Below are 17,463 nucleotides of genomic sequence, written 5' to 3'. Positions count from 1 at the left end.
ATCTTTGTAAACTCCAAAACTCCAAAAACAGGACAGTGAATATCACTCATGAATTCTGAGCAAGTAGCAAATAAGATGAATGAGCAGATAATCTCCTTCAATAATGTTAGTTAAAGGATAAAGATTGTCCAGGATCCTGAAAAATATTCACTGTCCTGGAAATTAGACTGAATTGTGTAATTTTAAATAAGCTTTGGTTAGATTGAAAGCCAATGGCAACTATTTACATGTACATTTACATGTGTTAGATACCGCACTGAGTCATGCCATCTGCAAAAATTGTCTGATGACTCAGCAATAGTTGGATGTATAAAGGGAGGACAGGAGGATGAATACAGGGCCCTGGTGGAGGACATTGTCAAATGGTGCAAGCTGATTCATCTGCAGCTCAACATCAGTAGGACAAAGGAGATGGTGATGGACTTCAAGAAGACTAAGCCTGCACTGCTCACTGTTACTATTGATGGTGAGGAGGTGGATGTGGTGAGGACCTACAAGTACCTGGGGGTGAACCTGGATGACAGACTTGAGTGGAGCACCAACACAGAGGCTGTGTACAAGAAGGACCAGGGGCAATAGTATCAACATGGGTGATACCAATACTGATTAGAAATGCTGGATCAACAGGCTCAATAAGCTGATTAGAAATGCTTGATCTGTTATAGGAGTTAAACTGGAGACTGTGGAGAACAAAGGACCCTATGGAAAATCCTGGCAATTCTGGACAATATTTCTCACCCTCTGCATGCCACCATGGCTGAACAAAGGAGCACTTTTATTAATGGACTGAGACAACAGTGCTACTCCAAAGAGCGCTATATGAGGTCATTCTTACCCTCAACCATCAGGTTCTATAATGAGTCAATCTATAGCCAGGGAAGTGATGATTAGATTAAATTAGATTAGATTATGAGGACATTCAGTCATCATTTATTGTCATTTAGAAATGCATGCATTAAAAATGATACAATGTTCCATCAGTATGATATCACAGGACAGAGCAAGACTAAAACTGACAAAAACCACATAATTATAACATATAGTTACAACAGTGAAGAACAATACCATAATTTGATAAGAGCAGACCATGGGTATGGTAAAAAAAATCTCAAAGTCCTGATAGCCCCAACATCTCACACAGACGGTAGAAGGGAGAAACTCTCCCTGCCATGAGCCTCCAGTGCTGTAAACTTGCCGATGCAGCACCATTGGAAGCACCCGACCGCAGCCAACTCTGAGTCCATCCGAAAACTTCGAGCCTCTGACCAGCCCTCCAACACCGAGCACCATCTCTGCCGAGCGCTTCAACCCCGCCCCGGCTACCGAGCAACAAGCAAAGCTGAGGATTCGGGGCCTTCCCCTCCGGAGGTTTCGGATCACACAGTAGCAGCGGCAGCAAAACAGGCATTTCAGAAGTTACACCAAATGTTCCTCCGTGCTCTCACGTCTGCCTCCATCAAATCAGAATTGTGCACAGGACCCTACTTGACAAATAACAGATATTCATCACCGGAGTGGCCGCGTGCGCTGCGTCGTGCCGCCATCTTCTTCTCTCCTACTGCTGTTAAATTGTTTAAGGTAATTTATTTTTTTATTTTATTTTTTATTCTTTCTTCTTTCTCTTCTAATATTTGTATCTTTGTGTATCTGTGTGCTTGTAATGCTATTGTGACACTGTAATTTCCTTTGGGATCAATAAAGTATCTATCTATCTCCCTAGTTTCTTGTCCCTCTGAAAATCAATTTTTCTTTTGTGGTGTCTGAGTTGTCCTGGGTGCAATCATAGTTGATCTGAAATAACCATGTGTTGGACAATGTTCAACTAAGTCCCATTCTCATCCTTTATTCAACCCTCCCCACAGGTACCGACTCTTCCAACTACCTACAGATCTCCTACCAGAAGATCAATGAACCCAGCCCTGCACCTCGCCACCATCCATCAGCAACTTGCAGGTATCTATTCTTCTGCTTGTTCCCTCCATCATGCTGATTGTTGATTTGACCAAATTCTCCCTGGGCCTTGCTAAGCACTCCCAATACCAAAATCTGACACCATCAAAAACAGACTGGATCGCAGATGTCACTTTTCAGTGAAAAAGTGAATTCCCATTCAGAGGCTTCAGGCATTTCTCACCTTTACAGTTACAGGCATGTGTCTACGTAGTGTATCACCATAGCACACTACTAATACTCAAACCCAAATCTTTTAACAGTTCCTCGTGGTGCTTGCTATGAGCACCTGAAAAGGAAGATGAAATATTGACGTCATCCAAGAGGTGCTTGCTCCTCAGATTGGATTGAGATATTAACCTTGTTTATGTGCCCACACTTTTGGGTATAGAATTCCCTAGAACATAGAAGACCGAGGGGAGATTTGATGGAGGTATATAAAATTATAAAGGGTATAGATAGGGTAAATGTTTTTCCACAGAGGTTGGGTGAGACTACAACTAGAAGTTATAGGTTAAATGTGAAAGGTGAAACGTTTAAGGGGAACATGAGGTGAAACTTCTTCAGAGATTGCTGAGAGTGTGGAATGAAGTTATCAGTGCAAGTACTGGATGTGATTTCAATTTCAATGGTTAAGAAAAGTTTGGATAGGTACATGGATGAGAGGCATATGGAGGGCTATGATCTCGGTGCAGGTCAATGGAGCAAGCTGTTTAAATGGCTTGGCATTGACTAAATGGGCCAAATGGGTTTTGTGTCGTAGTTTTCTATGACTCTATAAAATATTTATTTCTACATTCTTGTTCTCCCTTATATTACAGTCTTACTGTATATGTCAGAACTCATACATGTTTTCATCTTTCAGATTCTACAGGAATGCTTTCCAAAATGAAATCATCTAGGGTCTGTCGATGCAGCCAATGTAACTGGGCAGACAGAGGTAAAAATTTCAATATCAGCTTGCTCCTGTTGTTAACATAGACAGAAACCGCAGTACAGGCACGTGGTAGTATTCTACATTTGATGAGTGCTCTCTATTTATGATTTATGATAGATGGAACTAAAGCACTTAAAACACTCAGATCTAATGCTTGCGTTAGGAACGTTCAGGAACTCAATAATTCTACTTTTGCTTTCCGACAGAAAGACCAAATAGATGTACTGTGACAAGAAGCTCCATGACATCACACACAAAACCAAGGCTACAGATAAACTTCACTCCTGTCAACTGTACCCCAAGGCTCACACACTTGCAAAAGCTACACACCTGCAGTACATTAATCACATATTTAAGGTTAAAAAGGTTCATTTATTGTCAAAGTATACAACTCTGAAATTCTTCTTCTCCAGATAGCCATGAAATCAAGAAGGAAAAGAACAGCAGCATGATCATTAACCCACCCCCCAATCACTCCTCCCTGCACAAAAAAAAAAAACCAGGAACAGAACAGGCACATCGATCTCCAAATCCCCTTCCCCCAAACACAAAAAATTAGAAAGATCGGGCGTAAAGCACAGAATAAGAAAAACTAAAGACTGGAAAAAGTCTATAGTCCAAGTCCATATCCAAAACGCAGAAAACCTGGGTAACCTTCTCTGGGCATGGCGGCAGCCTCAACTCTATCCAATAGCAGAGCAATTCCCCAGTATTCAAAAGGCAGACTCCCCTCTCCGACAGCAGGAAAAATCTCTATGAATCAGGGCTGGGATCTATTGGTCAAATGCTTCACCAACCCTAATTACCACATGCCCACATCCTACAGATTTTTCAATTGTGGCAGTCACATCTCCCAACTGCATTTCATGGCATCCACCAGTACCATTCCCCTTCTGCCAAAGGAAAGGGAGGCTCACACTCAGTGCCAACTGAAGCAGAATGAAAGAGAAGAGTATGACCCAACCTCAGAGAAGCTACATTCAGAGCTACTGTGTTCAAGCAGATGCTGTGAATATCAGCTAGAGAAGAAATGTGAGATAAGCACAAGAGTGGAAGGGGAATCACCATCTGAAATGTTGGTATCTGACATCACAGTTAGAGAGGGAATCCAGGTATTTCCTCCTTCGTTTCTCCCATTGATCTAAGTTCTTAGCACAAGCTAAACCCTCGTTACTACTGGGCCGTGGAGCCTACAACAGGAGAATGTATATCTGGAGGCTTGCTTTGCAATGCAAGACCCACTTGGAGAAATGCTTCCTCAACACTCTCAAGTAATTTGCCAACAGTCCTCCTTTTCCTCCCTCCTTCTCATAGGAAACTGTTCTCTCTCAGTACTTCCTTCATTCTCACTATTCATCTTAGGTCTGGGTGAAGCTTATTAACATCCTCACATCTGACAGCAAGAAGCAGGACTTAGCTGAAGTACAGAGTGGGGGACATAGACTGAAGATGCACAAGTTTGTTGCATAATTTCTGAAGACTGAAAAGTAGCACCTCTCCATAGCCCACTCAATTTCTAATTGGGTGCAAAGAAACATGCAAGAAAGTAATGCCTTTGCTGGGGGTACCTGCTACTGATAAAAAAAAACAGTTTTTCTGTGTACATTAGGCTCATTGTTGAAATTTTGCAATACTTGTTTCAATTCAATGTAACAAACTGACTGATACCTCAAATTCAAGTTCGAGTTCAAGTCCTCTGAATGTACATTTATACAACCAAACGAAACAATGTTCCTCTGGACCAAGATTCACCTTCAAAACATATATCACACACAATATTTAGTTTTAAAACTAAATATGACCACAAATAAGTTAATAAAATATAATTCAAAGTGTATGTAGTGTGTAGGACAGGTAAACAGTAAACAGTTCGCTGTCCTAGTGACAAGACCTGTCTTTAGTATCACAGCCTGAGGGAAGAAGCTCAATCTGTGCACTTGCACTATGTGTGAGCATTGCACTTTCACCTGCATGGCAGTAAATGCAAAACATGTTTAAAATGTGAACACATTCATCATGCATAAAATGCCAGCCAACAACACCAATGGAGGCAGAGAATCATCTTCAGTCATTTGCAAAATATATCAGTGAATTCAAAGGAGCCAAATTTAGGAAGCAGAGTCCACCCCTATAGCAAACTGCACATTGCATGAGTTACCACAGACCAATGTTTCCTCATGAATTTCTTCCAATATAATTGATTAAATATAATATAAAATATAAAATTATGCCCAGTAATTACAAAAATATTTTCTGAAAATGAAGAAAAAAATTGGCTCGGGTTTTGAGATATCATGGTATGTACAGTATCTGTCTCTACTCTAAACTAAGTTTTCTCTTATTACCCTTATTTTTCAGAAATCTTGAATTTGAACTCATCCAATGTGATAACAGATGTACAAAAATGAAAAGCTAGATAATCTAAAATTCTGAAATTGCTTGTCCTGCAGACTATCAACAGTTGAAGATGTAATTTGGTAAAAAGTGCAGGGAGATCTAAAAGCCAATAATGCATACAAAGTATGTGGTTTCCAGATCAGAAGAAGCTTGGGGTTAGGTGACGTGTGGACAATGTAACGTCAACATCAACATCAAAGTACATCTATTATCAAAGAATGTATAAATTGAGATTTGTTTGCTTTCAGGCAGCCACCTAGCAAGTAACCTGATGAACCCAATTAAAAAAAAGAAAGACCCTAACCACTGGGCAGAGAAGGAGGGAAATAAAAAGAAACATCATGCAAACAATAGATGCAAACGACAGCATTCTGAACCAGAATGAGTCTTTAGATCCATTCCCTGAGCCCAAGCCTCGATCTCAGTTCATCATATTAGAGGGGCAAAAATGCTGCAAAACTCACAGAGACAACAGCCTCCAGAGAGAGGAATGAACATTGCGGGAGAGCAAGCAAAATCAGCCTGACCCTCGCCTCTACACCTGGGCTTTCCAGTCTATCTGGGCCAGCATTTGAATGATCTAAGCACCAGGTAGTGCCTCGCCCTAGGACCCGAGCCCAATGCAGAGACACGGCTGGACCGCACAGCCGGAAGCTGTTCTTGATCTCACCAAACAGGCTTGGTGCTTGGAATGATCAAGCCTCACTTCAGGGTTCGGTGGACAGACATCAAAACTAATCCACATCGGCTCCCCTCCAGACTACTCACTCCAACAGCGACAGCGATACCAACTCTGTCTGCGACCGTGTCTTGAACATGTTATGTTTTGGCTTTGCGAAACTACAGTACAGCTCATGCTTTGAATCAGCTTCATCTCTGCTTGTTTCCTTATTGTTTGCGGTAATAGATGACCACAATTTACTTGAGAAAAGGTGTTATTAGTAATGGCTTTAGTCATATTTCTTGCCTTCTGTAAGCTGTCACACAGCTTCAGCAGCATTGAAACGAAGTTAACTCGGAGTACTGAAGAGGCAGCATAGGGCCTAGATAGTATAAACTGAAAAGTGTTTATTGGGATTGTAGGAGGAGGACTGGGATAATGGAGGGCAGTCAGCGAGACTGGAGCTGGCTGATCATATTTAAAGGATCATGGAAAAGTAATCCAAAAGATCACCATTCATCTCATATTAAAGAACCATTTCACCTCATTCTGAGAACATGCTCAGTCATGTATATTCATGAAGCAATTCTTCCTCTCACAGTGGTCAGGGGAAGCTATTGTGTCTTACCTGCTTAGGCAGAAAATGTGCGAGACCAAACTAACCAGTTGAAGCACGGCAATTCATTCAGTACACAAGATTCTCTTATCCAGATGGAGATGGATAGTAACTCAATTCGTAGCAACATCCATCTATCACCAAGGCACATAATTCTAAAATTGATGGACATATTCATGGATTGTTCTGAAACTGTGGATGCAATTACATAGCTTTCTGCCAAGATGTTAAACAGCATGATTGGAAGAAGCTCTCACTTTGTGGGTAATGAAAATACTCTAGACAGACTGTGCGTCCTGATGCTTCCGTGGTGATGTTCTTGCAATACAAGGAACATTTATATAATGCTAATTCTTCAACATTCATTGAATAAAAGGGTTAGGGAAAGCGCCAGTCTCTTGGAACTCAAAGTCTCTCTGAATCAGGCCTGTCCACAATTGTGGGACACATTTACTAAGAAGCAGAGAGCCATTATAAGTGTGCCAGAGGACTCGTATATGAAAGACCTTGAAGGATCTTAATCATGTTAGTTGTTTGGACCTATTTTTCAAATTGAACTCCATGAGAATCTTGCGCACGGCATATGCTTGAACATTTGGTACTGGGATAATTTCGGGGCTGCATCAAAGTGCACACAACACTCCATTCTAAACAAGCTTCAGGGCCCCACAGTGTGGGTATGATACTATTTAACGGGCTCCAATATTACTGGTGGAGAATGTCACATTAACTGTTTCATAGAATGCTTCCTTAAAATTTCTTTCTCTGATAAAACATCCACGTATTCTTTTTTGAATGTTTGTCACATATGCTGGCTGGAGTCAATATTTGACTCCCTTGGGAAATCTGTAAGAGGGATCACAAAACTGAGGCAGGCTGACGAAGCTGACAGAATGTTCCCAGTGTCAGATTAATTTGACTTAATCCTACAGAGATGTGGGAGGCATTGTCCCAAAGCGTCAAGAATGTGTACACAAGAAATCGTTAGCCTGGGAAAAATAAACTGACAGAATGCCTCACGAGCAGGTAGTCAGAGAGAGCTCTGATAATATTTCTCTCATGGTACAGCAGGATGCCATTTCATATGGCTGCTTATTGCATGGTGTCCTGGAGATAACCAAATCAGATATTCCTTGAGGATGTACAGGGAATATTAAATGAAGATTGATTCCACTCGTAATATCTATATTTAACTCAGATCCCAGCAGAGGCTGTGAAATTACATTAAGCATTGTAACATACATTCACAAATTATGTTTGTTCTCTATGATGTAAATTGCAGTATTCTGAATCATCAGATGTATCTGCAGACTCTAACCTAATATCCCTACGCATATACACAAAGGCCAATTGAAACAGCACACACAGTTTTCTTCCAGTTATATTGTCGCACTAATTTGCCATTTAAAAAAAAATTACCTTTTCACTTTCTTCATCCTCCCCAAAGTAAAGAGTACGCTCTGGCAGTGTGAGTCGATCTTGGTCAATCTAGAAAATATTGGAACAGATTAATACCATTTTAGAAGTGTTATTAATCCAAAATGTTAATTATGGGCTATCTTCGGAAAGAAACATGACTCTATGTTAATCAAATTTTCACCAGATATTCAAAACAATTGCAACATCTGTCACAGGGTATTAATAGTGAATATCAAAACTCACAATGGTTTGGTTCATCTGCTACTTTGACATGCTTGTAGGCTTCACCTGTAATTTCTTTTATCTTTGGTAATTATTGCTGAATTGTAACAAATGGGATTGCTGAAGAATGGATAAAGAACAGTATGTAGGCTTGGATTTACTAGATAATGATAACACAAAACAACAATGGGAAAATACAAATGAAGATTGCATGACAAAAATCATACCTTCTCTTGTCTTCAAGATACAGAAATTAAGAATTAAACCTTATTCCCAACTGTATTATCTTCCTGACTTAAAATTTCAATGCTCATCACTACCTCATGGTATTTAGAGTCATCCTGTCATGCCATTTACCTTAAGGGTGCTTCTGTCTAGAGGTAACATAACACAATATGAATAAAATCAAAAAATAAAATAAATTATTTCTGGATTTTTAAAAAATCATGCGTTTTTGGTCTTCAAAGTGAATGTTCTTATTCCTTTGTTTTGTTTACATTTTATTGATTGTTACTCAAAGTGGTGATCAGTGGCTGCTTTACTTCTGTTGGGTTAATGAAAGATTAAATTGAGCACCGTAATGCCAAAAACAAGGTCAATCACAAAGCACCTGTAATTATACAGGATTCCTATTTATCAAGCGGATAATTATCTGCCTAACTGGTCTCAGTCCCAGATGTCATCAATCTACTATGCGGTTGAGCAGTACACCAAACTAAATCACTTCAAAACTTTGGGCGAAAATGTTTGCAAATTCAGATTTACTGTCCATATTACAAACACCAAAGAGGCAGCCTATTTGCAGGGGTGGATATCAGCTTCCAAATGAAGACTTTATTTAAATTTTCACAAAACTAAATTGGGTGGTCGTGGTTATATAGATAGCGTGGTAAAAAATTAAAATGGGGAAGTATTAGTTGGAATGAAAAGAAGTATTAGCAAGTTTTAAAAAGCAAATAAATTATCTGTTGTAGATTAAATGTATCCTAGGCTCTTGGGCAAACCAGAAAAAAAAAGCTATGGACAAAACACTAGAGAGCTGGACACTGCTGTTGTGATACTATTATTTAAAATGGTAGAAAGGAATAGATTGTTAGCCAGCTGCAGGACAAAAAATTGATGGACAGAAGAAATTCTTTTAATCAAGGAAAAGTCAGCACAGATTTGTTAGGTACAATCATACCTGGATGACTGAACTTACGGAAGAGTTATTCGGGTGGAGAAGATGAGTCAAATGCATTTGATGCTTAATGGCTATTGCAAAGGCTTTTAACAAGGCCACAAATAGGACACTGATCTGAAAAACAGAGCTCTGTAGAAGTGGAGACAAAGTGGCATGTTTTTTCCGACATTGCATCACAGAAAGCGAGCACGGGATCAAAGTCAATTGGTGAGTGTCTGAGTGTTTGCAGAACTGCTTGTATAAGATTCTACCTGGCACAATGATTTGCATCTGGCCATGATTATAACGTTCGCAGGTACTATAAAAATTGCCAATCTGCCAGACAAAGAAAGCTGCAGAGTGCAGGAAGACATTAATGGATTGGTCACTTTGGCAGAAAAGTAGCAAATGGAATTCAAGCCAGAAGTTGTGGAATAAAGGATATTTGAAGGACAAACAAGTTGAGGGAAATTTTGTGGTACAATGTGAAGCACAAAAGATCAGAAAGTCCTTGGAATTCAGCACTGATCCATGAAGGTGGCAGCACAGGAAGGTAGAATGATCCAGAAGCCATAACACACTTATAGGATTAGTCTGAATAGCTCTCTAATGGCTGCCATGAATTATTTAGAAATGGAGACAAATATCATAAGGGGAATTTGATTCTCAGATTGTTGGTGGAGAAAATTATTTTAATAAATCCATTGCATACTGAGTGAACATTTTTCTTTATAAGTTGCATTTTAACTTGTCAGAGCATTTGTCATGTTGAAGAAATCGATGTGATAAAATTTTATTGGTATTTCACAGCACCTGAATGTACTACAAATATTAAGTGATTGATATTGCTGTAAATATCAACCCAATAACTGAAAAAATTACTTGTGATTTTAATGGAGAACCAGAAGATGCAAACATTGGTAATAGTGATTAACTATTATTCATTTGTACAATATCCAGTGTACAAATAACATCCATAATGGTAAATATATTTATTTGCTAATTTTCACATCAGAGTTACAGTTTAAAAGATCTATTAGAATTGGAATTGATTTATTATTGTCATATGTACTGAGATACAGTGAAAAACTTCTTTTGTATACTGTTCAATGAGATCATTACAGCGTACATTTAGGTCGAACAAGCTAAACTAATAACAGAATACAAAATAAGATGCAACAGCTACAAAGGAAGTGCAGTGCAGATAAACAATAAGGTGCAAGATCATAGATTGTGAGATCAAAAGTCCATCATATTGTATCAGGGAATGATTTAATAGTCTTCTAACAGTGGGGTAGAAGCTGTCCATGAGCCTGGTGGTATGTGCTTTCAGGCTTTCGCATTTTCTGCCCAGAGTGTTAGAGAAGAAAAGTTCAAAGTCCAAAGTAAATTTATTATCAAAGTGCATATATGTCACCATATACAAGCCCAAAATTAATTTTCTTGTGGACATACTCAATAAATTCAATAACCATAATGGAATTAATGAAGACCTCACCAGCAGAGTATACAGCCAGTGTGCAAAACACAGCTAACTGCAAATACAAAAAAAAAGGAAATAATAATAATAATAATAATAAATAAGCAATAAATATCAAGAAAATGAGATGAAGAGTCTTTGAAGTGAGTTCATAAGTGGTGGGAACATTTCAGTGATGGGGCAAGTGAAGTTGAGTGAACCTTATCCCCCTCCCCGGTTTAAGAGCCTGCTGGTTGAAGGGTCATAACTGTTCCTGAACCCTATGAGTCTCAGGGCTCCTGAACCTTCTTCCTGATGGCAGCAGCGAGGAGAATGTATGGCCTGGGAGGTGGGGGCCCCTGATCATAGATGTTGCTCTCCTGCTTTAACCATCATGGACTGGGTCCCTTCCGCTATTTTTTGTAGGATTTTCTCTTCAAGGGCGTTAGTGTTTCCATACCAGGCTGTGAGACAGCCAGTCAATATATGCTCTGTTGCACATCTATAGAAGTTTGCCAAAGTTTTAGATGTTATGCCAAACACTTGCAGACTCCTAAGGAAGTAGAGGTGCTGCTGTGCTTTCTTTGTTATTCTACTTACGTGCTGGGCCCAGGACAAGCCCTCTGAAATGATAACACTGAGGTATTTAAAGGGCCTTCTCCATCTCTGATCCTCCAGTGAGGACAGGCTCATGGGCCTCTGGTTTCCTTCTCCTGAAGTCAATAACCAGCTCCTTGGTCTTGCTGACATTGAGTAAGAGGCTGTTGTGGCACCACTCAGCCTCCTACATGCTGATTCGTCACCACTTTTGATTCGGCCTACGGCAAAAGATTAAATGTCTGCGGTGGGTGGAATCCTTGAGTTTGCTGGCTGTTTTACTGAGGCAACAAGAAGTATGCAACTGACTCTCTAACAGTTTGGATTTCTACTTCTCTCCAAAGACTCACAATCCTTTGTGGAAACCCAGGAATCAGTTTAGTTGGATGGTTATTAATGTATTTAATTATGTTCCCAAAAAAACTCAATAATTAATTAGTTTAGATGTGCATGATGTAACTTTACATCAAACAAGTTTTAGACTACCAGAGGGATGAAAACAAATAGTTTTTAATGTCACTAATTATTTTTCATCTAGAAATGGAACTTTCTTTGTAAATTGTGTATATTACATCAGACGGTCATCTATTATACCACTTCATTCTCTTATCACAGAATTCCTGACTGTAGTGTATTTAATATGTCTGTAATATTTGAGGGTAGCCGACGGGTCTCAAACCCTCGGTGAGATAGGGAGTTGTCTATCCCAGCATGTGAAGACAGACTCCAGCGGATTGAGCGGACGAGACCAATGGAAGGTCCAACGGTCAAGAAGGCGGTCTCTGCAAGCGTCGTGGAATGTGTAGAGCAGGACAAGACACAGAAGACGTCCTGGTCATCCACTGCGCCTAGTCCTATCTCCAGCCGTCTCGACCCTGTCTTGCCACTGGATCCAGATGGGAATTGGGTACAGAGAGTGAGGCTGACGCTGCGCAACTCTCCCTCACTGAAATCCAAGTCACGCACTAGTCTCGACACCATCATCAATGGTGTCGAGGTCCTCATCGACATACGATGGACGAACAACAACAACAACAATATTTGAGTAATGTTGTAAATATATTGTTTGATTAAGCATTCTTTGTTTACATAATTCAATATTGATTACATGTGAGAAGTACGTGAATGGTATACGACATTATACACCACATCATAGGTGAGCACCTTACTAAAGAAAACAAAAAGAAAAACCAGACAGGCAAGTATCCAGCTCCCGTGTTTTTCTTTTGATTAATTTCTGGAGTTACAGAACATAACAGTAATGATAAGGAAGGTTAAAAATGAATCTGAGACAATTACCTACTTATTGAAGCACAGCACATTTTTCTTCACAAGGGAGGAGAGACATTTTGAGTTTTAATAAAAGACAGAAAGTGGACAAAACTAACAAGAAAATAGCACAGCCACAGGCTTATAAGCAGTGAGTACTGGATGATAATAATAATAATAAATAAATAAATATACTGAAATAGATGGATACATCAGAAAGATGGACACGTTTGATTGCACAACAGATAACTGGATGATGTATATTGAATTAATTGAGCTGTATTTTGAAGAAAATGAAATAGCCAATAAAAAATGAGTGCCAGTGCTGATGAGCGCAATGGGTGAAAAAGTATACAGTTTGCTTAGAAGTTTAACTGCTCCAACCAAACCAGCCAAAGTAAGCTTTGATAATATCGTGAATGTAATGCAGGAACATTAAGAACCAAAACCATATTGATTTTTGAATGCTTTCAAAAGTAAGAGGAGTCCACTACAACTTAATTAAATATGAATTGAAGAAATTGTCCAAGCATTGTCAGTTCAGTAATGGGCTTAATGATGCACTAAGAGATTGTTTAGTTTGTGAAATCTTACAAGAAAGCATTCAAAATGGCTCCTAACTGAAGCACAACTCATATTTAAACGAGCAGGTGAAATCACTGAATCAATCAAAACAGCAGTCAGAGACGCAATTGAGTTGCGCTCAGGAATGAAAGTGAGCATGAACAGAATTGCAACATTTAAACAGAAACCAGCCTGGCCAATCAAATTATATCACCATTGTGGCAGGGGCTCACATACAAATAAATGCAGGATTAAAGGCAAAACTTGCAGAAAATGCAACCAATTAGTACACATACAAAGAGCACATTGGGCAGGCAAAAATAAATGGACTGTACTGGTAAGAGAAAAAGAAGAAAAGTCAAGTTGCAGTTTCAAAAAGAGCCAAAAAGAACAGTATCCAACCTATCTGGATAGTTGATTAAAAATCTGATAATGATGAGAGTGATACAGGACTGTGTAGTCTTGAGATTTATTGTGTGAAAATTAACAATATATAAGCATTATGGCTTATACCAGAAGTGAATGTCAAATTAATTAAAATGTAATTGGACACTGGCTCAACTGTTTCAGTCATTCTGCAAAATGAGATTGAACAGCATTTCAAAGAAACTGAACTGAAGCCTGCAGATATCTATGTAAGAACTTACACTGGAGAAAAGATAACTTCTGTGGGAATGACATTTGTAACAGTGAAATATAGGGACCAACAAGCCCCATTGAGTTTATATGTGGTAAGAACAGGAGGGTCAACATTTTGCAGCAGTGATTGGCTGAAGCAACTACAACTTGATGGGAGATCCAGGCACATTTTGCATGTCGCATCCCTTGCAATACAGTCAATTGAGAGTGAATTAAGAAAGGTACTGGATAATGCCACAGCAGTGTTCAAGGATGGCAATAAATGAAAATAGCACACCCAAGTTTTACAAAGCCTGTCCAGTTCGTTATACCAGCCATGATAAAGTAGCCAGTGAGCTAGATTGCACGGAGGCTGAAGGAATTCTCTGCAAGGTTAAATGGAGCCCATGGGCAATGCCAATCGTCCTACTAGCCAAGAAGGATGGGTTTGTCAGGATCTGTGGTGGTTTTAGTGTCACTGTCAACCCAGTGCTGAAAGTAGATCAATACCCTCTGTCCAGAAAAGTGGATATTTATGCAAACTTTTCTGGAGAGAAACACTTCAGGAAAGTGGATTTAGCTGGGGATGTAGTTGGAAGAAGAGTCCAAAGTGTTTAGAGGTATAGAGTCACAGAGGATGTAGCACAGAAACAGGCCATACAACCCATTTAATCCATGCTGAAAAAAAAGCGTTTAAACTGCGTACTCCCAATGACCTGCACCGTGTCCATAGCTCTCCATATCCCTACTATCTATGTATCTAATCAAACTTCTCTTAAACATGACGTGGACCACTTGTGCTGGCAGCACATGCCACACTCTTAGGACCCTCCGAGTGAAGATAGTTGAGTGGAGTCACGGCAACATCCTTGCACACAACGTCAGTAAGACCAAAGAGCAGCTTGTGGACCAGGAAGGGTGAGACGAGGGAACACAAACCAGCCCTCATAGAGGGATCAGAGTGAGCGGCTTCAAGTTCCTGGGTGTCAAGATCTCTGAGGACCTAACCTGGATGCAACACATCAATACAGCTATAAAGAAGGCAAGACTGCGGCTATATTTTATTCGGAGTTTGAGGAGATTTGGTTTGTCAACTAAAACACTTGAAAACTTCTACAAATGTACCACAGAGAGAATTCTGACTGGCTGAATCACCATCTCGTAAGGGAGCCAGTGTTGGGGAGCTACTGCACAAGATCAAAATAAGTTGCAGAAACTTGTAAAATTTGTCAGCTCTATCACGGGTATCATCATTGGACCACTCTCCTACACAGTGGAGATTGTATCTGACGTCATTTAAAGATGACACATCGATCACTTGTGGAGAGGTGAGTCAGTTGTTGGAGAAGAAAGGTGTCCAGAGCTGTCAGAACCACTTCTTGCAGTCTCAGAGTCATCTCCTGCAATCACCATGGAGGAGGCACCAGAACCTGAGATTGATGCACAGCCACAAGTCTCACCTGTCAAGCAGAGTGATCCCCTTTGTCAGGAAAGAAGTTATCCCACAAGAGTAAGAAATCCTCCACAGTAATTAATTGAATGGGATCATTTAAAATTTATTGAACTGTGGACGTCTTTATAGTAGTTGTGTACACACACACGCACACACACACACACACACACACACACACACACACACACACACACATACACACATATATATATTTAAAATGACTGGAGAACAATACACATTTGAGTTGAGATGCATTCTATATTGAATTGGAGTTTGTAGCTAATCAGGGAGGAGTGTTGTGTATTTAATATTTCAGTAATATTTGAGTAATCTTGTAAATATATTGTTTGGTTAATCATTCTTTACATAATTCATTAATGTAAAGAATTATGTAAGAAGTACATGAATGAAATCTGTCATTACGCCACCATGTCATATGTCAGCACCTTGCAAAAGAAAAGTAAAAGAAAAATGAAGTAGACAAGAAGGCTCCTGTATTTTTCTTTTGATTAGTTTCTGGAGTTACAAACATAACACTGACCTCCTCCAATTCAAATGAAAACCATATTTTGTTCTACCTCCAAGATTATATCCATTTCTCCCATCTTCATATAGTACCTGATCCAAGTCCCACCATATAGATCTGAAATCTCCAACACTGAAACATTACTCACACAGTAAGACTCACAAAAAATGCATTATTGTCCATGACATGGAGTATTTGGAGTATTGTGTGCAGTTCTGGTTACTTGCCTACAGGAAAGATATCAACAAGTTTGAAAAAGTGCAGAGAAAATTTACTAGAATGTTGCCAAGACTTTAGGATCTGAGTTGTAGGAAAAGGTTGAATAGATTAGGACTTTTTTTTTCCCTGGATAGGAGAGTGAGGGGAGCTTCGATAGAGTCATACCAAATCATGAGAAGTAAAGATACAGTAAATGCAAGCATGCTTTTTCCACTGAGGTTGAGTAAGACTAGAACTAGAGGTCATAGGTTAAGGGTGAATGGTGAAATATTTAAGGGGAGCCTGAGAGGGAGCTTCTTCACTCAGAGAGTGCTGAAAGTGTGGAACTAATTGCCAGCAGTAGTGGTGAATGTGGGTTTGACTGTAAAATCTAGGAGAACTTTCCATCATGGATGACCGGGATATGGAAGGCTGTTGTTCAGGTGCAGGCAGAGTAACAGTTTGCAATGAACTAGATGGGCCAAATGGCCTGCTTCTGTGTTTTTGTGCTCTCTGACTCTACATCACAGCATCTCAAAACAATTTATAGACAATGAACTACATTTATAATTGTAGTCACTGGTGTAACACAGAGCTTATGTACAAGCAGGAAACAGAGAATGACCAGATAATGTACTGTTGAAAGAGAGATAAATATTAGCCAGACCTTTTATATTCAAAAGTAAGATATCAATGTTCACCTGAGATGACCAACAGGGCCTCTGTTTAACACCTCATTCAGGAGTAAACATTGCCATATAATTTTGTAAGGTAATTCAATTATTAAATTACTTTTGAGTGATTTTGAAATTGCTGCTGTTTTCTTGGAAACCCTTCTGGGCTTTATGAAAGCAATTGGAAGCTGTATTCACAGAATGCTGATTTCAGTTCAGTAGTCTGCCTCAAGACATACTGGTTAACCTGCTGAGAAGGACATCACTAATGCATGAAGCATAGTTTGTCAGGAAAATAACAACATATTCTCTGGGGTAGAAAGTGAGTGGTGGTAGTGCATTGGTATTGTTAGCATGGTGTTAGCCAGGGGATGGAGGGGGGATTATTAAAATACTGATTTTGTTATTGAGGATAAACCCAAAACATCTATCATCAATAGTAGTAACCGTCTGCCTTTAGAAATTCCTTTGGTAATAACACCGACAAGTCAACAGAAGAGCAAGTTTGGCGTAAATCATTTGAGGAACGACCTTCTGAGTGGTCTGACGAAAGCAAATAATGTTGTGACTTGTTGTAATGTAATGCAAGACTTTCAAACAGCTTTTGGCAACACTTATACAAAAAACATTTAGACTTAAAAACCAATACTTGGAAACTGGACACATTTGCAACTGATTTTGATGGAGAGATTGTGCACAGAAATCATGCTGTGCACCTTTCGATGGCTGCACTCTCTGTGC

General features: G+C 39.4%; 1 protein-coding gene across 1 annotated transcript in view; it reads right to left on the bottom strand.

The window, feature by feature from the left end:
• Positions 1-17,463, bottom strand: part of LOC134344771 (endothelin-converting enzyme-like 1) — a 112,940-nt gene that overhangs the window by 72,055 nt on the left and 23,422 nt on the right. The window contains exon 2 of the mRNA XM_063044859.1: positions 7,981-8,049. Coding sequence (XP_062900929.1) covers positions 7,981-8,049 — 69 coding nt within the window. The remainder of the gene's footprint in view (positions 1-7,980; positions 8,050-17,463) is intronic.

This window comes from Mobula hypostoma, chromosome 4 (assembly GCF_963921235.1).
Source record: "Mobula hypostoma chromosome 4, sMobHyp1.1, whole genome shotgun sequence".
Lineage (NCBI taxonomy): Eukaryota > Metazoa > Chordata > Chondrichthyes > Myliobatiformes > Myliobatidae > Mobula > Mobula hypostoma.
Note: the sequence above shows the minus strand (reverse complement) of the source record. Positions and strands in the feature narration are given on the sequence as shown.